Source organism: Arachis duranensis, chromosome 6 (genome assembly GCF_000817695.3).
Source record: "Arachis duranensis cultivar V14167 chromosome 6, aradu.V14167.gnm2.J7QH, whole genome shotgun sequence".
Lineage (NCBI taxonomy): Eukaryota > Viridiplantae > Streptophyta > Magnoliopsida > Fabales > Fabaceae > Arachis > Arachis duranensis.
In genome coordinates this window covers 13377633-13380746 of record NC_029777.3, presented here as the reverse complement: position 1 = coordinate 13380746, position 3114 = coordinate 13377633, and the positions used below count along the sequence as shown (strand labels likewise).

The 3114-nt window shown below is 40.3% G+C and overlaps 1 protein-coding gene and 1 non-coding gene across 2 annotated transcripts in view; one reads left to right on the top strand and one right to left on the bottom strand.

Moving 5' to 3' along the window:
- Nucleotides 1–340: 340 nt before the first annotated feature.
- On the top strand, nucleotides 341–1856 carry LOC107492829 (probable aspartic proteinase GIP1). The gene has a single exon (XM_016113878.3). It carries the CDS (start codon nucleotides 460–462, stop codon nucleotides 1729–1731), a length of 1272 nt encoding a protein of 423 aa, XP_015969364.1. The 5' UTR covers nucleotides 341–459; the 3' UTR covers nucleotides 1732–1856.
- LOC107492831 (uncharacterized) overlaps nucleotides 1799–3114 on the bottom strand; it is a 3108-nt gene continuing 1792 nt past the window's right edge. The window contains exons 4-7 of the transcript XR_008010649.1: nucleotides 3008–3114; nucleotides 2629–2790; nucleotides 2219–2302; nucleotides 1799–2140 (exon numbers count right to left, since the gene is read on the bottom strand). The exon at nucleotides 3008–3114 is cut by the window's right edge and continues 186 nt beyond it. This is a non-coding gene — a transcript (uncharacterized LOC107492831). The remainder of the gene's footprint in view (nucleotides 2141–2218; nucleotides 2303–2628; nucleotides 2791–3007) is intronic.

Here is a 3114-nt window from a genome sequence, read left to right as displayed (position 1 = left end):
GATAATTAAAAAATATATATATATTTAAAAAAATAAAAAATAATCTAAAGATATATTTATTTTTTTTATAAAAAATTTAATTTTTTTAAAATATTATAAAATTAATCTTTTTAAATAATTTTAACTTTAAAATTATTTTTTAATAATTAAATCTTTCTAATACTCCTTTCTAATAATTTTCTCTTTATTATATATCATCCCTTTTTCCTTAGGTTTCGTCAATTTTGTATTTTTTTTTGTAATGCATTAATTCCATGCTTGTTATAGTTGGTATACATATGTTGTGTATTAATTAAGATGTACCTTAAGCAGGTAACATACAAGACAGGCTCCATCTCAACACATGTTTGAACCTAATAGTGTCCCACACGAACGACAACCACTTCTTCTTTATCATCCTCCTGCTGCTGCTTCTACATGGTTCCACCACTCTCCAAATTAAAACACTAAATTCCAAAAATGCTTCTTCTTCCACCGCCATTCCTGGTCCTCATCTTCCTCATTCTCCAAACAGTAACACCACTACTACTCTCCCCAATCTCAAAAGACCCCACCACCCAACTCTACACCCTCTCCGTCTACGTTCAAACCCCACTCCAACCCACCACCCTCCACCTCCACCTTGGCTCCTCCCTCACCTGGCTCCTCTGCAACAACTACAACCACCGCATTCCCTGCAACTCCTCTCTCTGTGCCACCTTCAACTCCGGCGGAGCCTGCTCCAACAACACCTGCTCCTTCTTCCCTGAAAACCCCATCACCAGAAAGACTCTCCTCTCCACCGCCAACCTCGACACCCTCGCTCTTCCCACCTCGGACGGGTCAACTCAGGGTCCACTCGTCCAAATCAAAGACTTCGTCTTCTCCTGCTCCACAGCCCAATTACTCCAAGGCCTGGCCCAAAACGCCACTGGTCTAGCCGCTTTGGGCCGAAACAACCTCTCCCTCCCGGCCCAAATAAGCGCCTCTTTGTCCACCACTCGTTGCTTCGCTCTCTGCTTACCCGCTTCAACCCAGAGTCCCGGCGCGGCTATCTTCGCTTCGACCGGACCGTACATTTTTAATTCCAAAATTGACCTCTCCAAATCTCTTGTTTACACTCCACTCATTGTGAACCCCGTTGCGGATACTGTTATCTCTTACAACGGACAACCGTCCGATGAGTATTTCGTTAACGTGACTTCAATTCGGATCAACGGTAAGGATGTTCCCATCAACGCGTCGATCCTGGCCATTGATCAGGACGGGCTAGGGGGGACCAAGATAAGCACGTCAGAGCCGTACACCGTAATGGAAAGTTCTGTATACAAACGGTTCGTAGAGCTGTTTGTGAATGAGTCGTTGGCTTTTAACTTGACGGCAACGGAAGCCGTTGAGCCGTTCGGGGTGTGTTACCGTGAGGGGGACCTCAGTGAGACGCGCGTTGGACCCGCGGTGCCGACCGTGGATTTTGTGATGCACAGCGATGACGTGTTTTGGAGAACATTCGGGGGGAATTCGATGGTGAGGATTGAAAAGGAAGGGGTGGGTATGGATTTGTGGTGTTTGGGTTTTGTTGATGGTGGGGCGCATAGGAGGACCAGCGTTGTTATTGGAGGGCATCAATTGGAGGATAATCTCGTGCAGTTTGATCTTGATTCCAATATATTTGGGTTCAGCTCATCGCTGTTGCTTCAAGCCACAACTTGTTCTAATCTTAATATCTCTAATTTTGTCAACAATAGAATATAGTTTGCAATTGTGTATAATACTTTGTAATTGTAATTACTAAATTGTGTAATTAAATAAGAGCATGTGATAACTAATGAAGTAATGTATTATATTGTGATTGATTCCACTCAACAAAAGCAACTACAATGGCCTTGTTATATAGTTCAGCAGCTCAAACAAGATTGACTAGCTAGCAAAACTGATAATTCTTTCATGAAATCTCAATAACTCTGAATGAAGGAGATAAAAATTAACCAACACATATTGGGGCCATGCCAAGCACTTATTTTGAAACAACATTAGGAGTCTAGGACAACTAGGACTAGACCAGAATAGAGCCTTCCATGACGGTAACAGCCTTACCTCGCAAAAGCACCCTTTGGTTCTGCTCGTCAAGATGAATTTTCAAAACTCCTCCTCGTGATGAGGCCTGTGCAAATAAAAGTGACTTGAGTTGTTAAGTAAAACAATGACAATTCGTAATCCCAGAGAGTTAAGAGGAGAGTACCTGATAAGCATTGAAATCACACTTTTGCAACTTCTTGCTCCAATAGGTAGCTAAGCTACAGTGTGCACTCCCGCAAACAGGATCCTAACAAAAAAATTATTCAGCATTTGTAACAAAAGTGTAAGGGTCACAATAAAGTTTAAAGGTGGAAAAGTGAGTGTGGACATAGAATATGCAAGTTTGGATGTCCAAAAATATTTCCATGTAGAATTAGGTATTAATAATATCACATTCTAGATTTTAACTTAGAAAACACTTAAAAAAGGGAATTAGGCATCTGAAATCTGCAGTTATCACTATTATTGAGTTCACAATCAAGTTTTGATCTTCATCTAATAAGCAATGAGGAAGACATGGAGTCAATCACTAATTTTATTGGAGGAACATAATGTTCTTATCAATCATATTACCTCGTTGATTCCGAGTTTAGGGCTGAAGAATCGACTGAAGAAATCAAATCCTGACTCTGAAGGAGCAGACCCCGTAACAATTAACCCCCTTCCAGGATATTTGACTATTTCATCAATTTGTGGCTGTACTTCTTTCACAGCTGCTCCAGACTCGAGTACAACCTAGAAGAACATGACATGCTTCATATCAGCATATTTTAAGTGCTTACAAGTTACAAATTACTCAAAAACATAAATCCCTACTTGTTAGATTTTCAGGCAAGAATAGAGATATATACTGCAGCAACGGTTCTTGCCACAGTATCACAAGCAAACTAAAATCATAATGTCAATGGAAAAACTAGAGCAATGAAAGAGAAAAAAAAGATTTAGTAGTTACAAAAATGTCATTTGTATTCTTTGTCTTCTTTACTTCAACTATGGAAGCAGCCTTAACGTTCAATGCTGCAGAAACTTGTGAAATCTCAGGAGAGTTTAATTCTACAG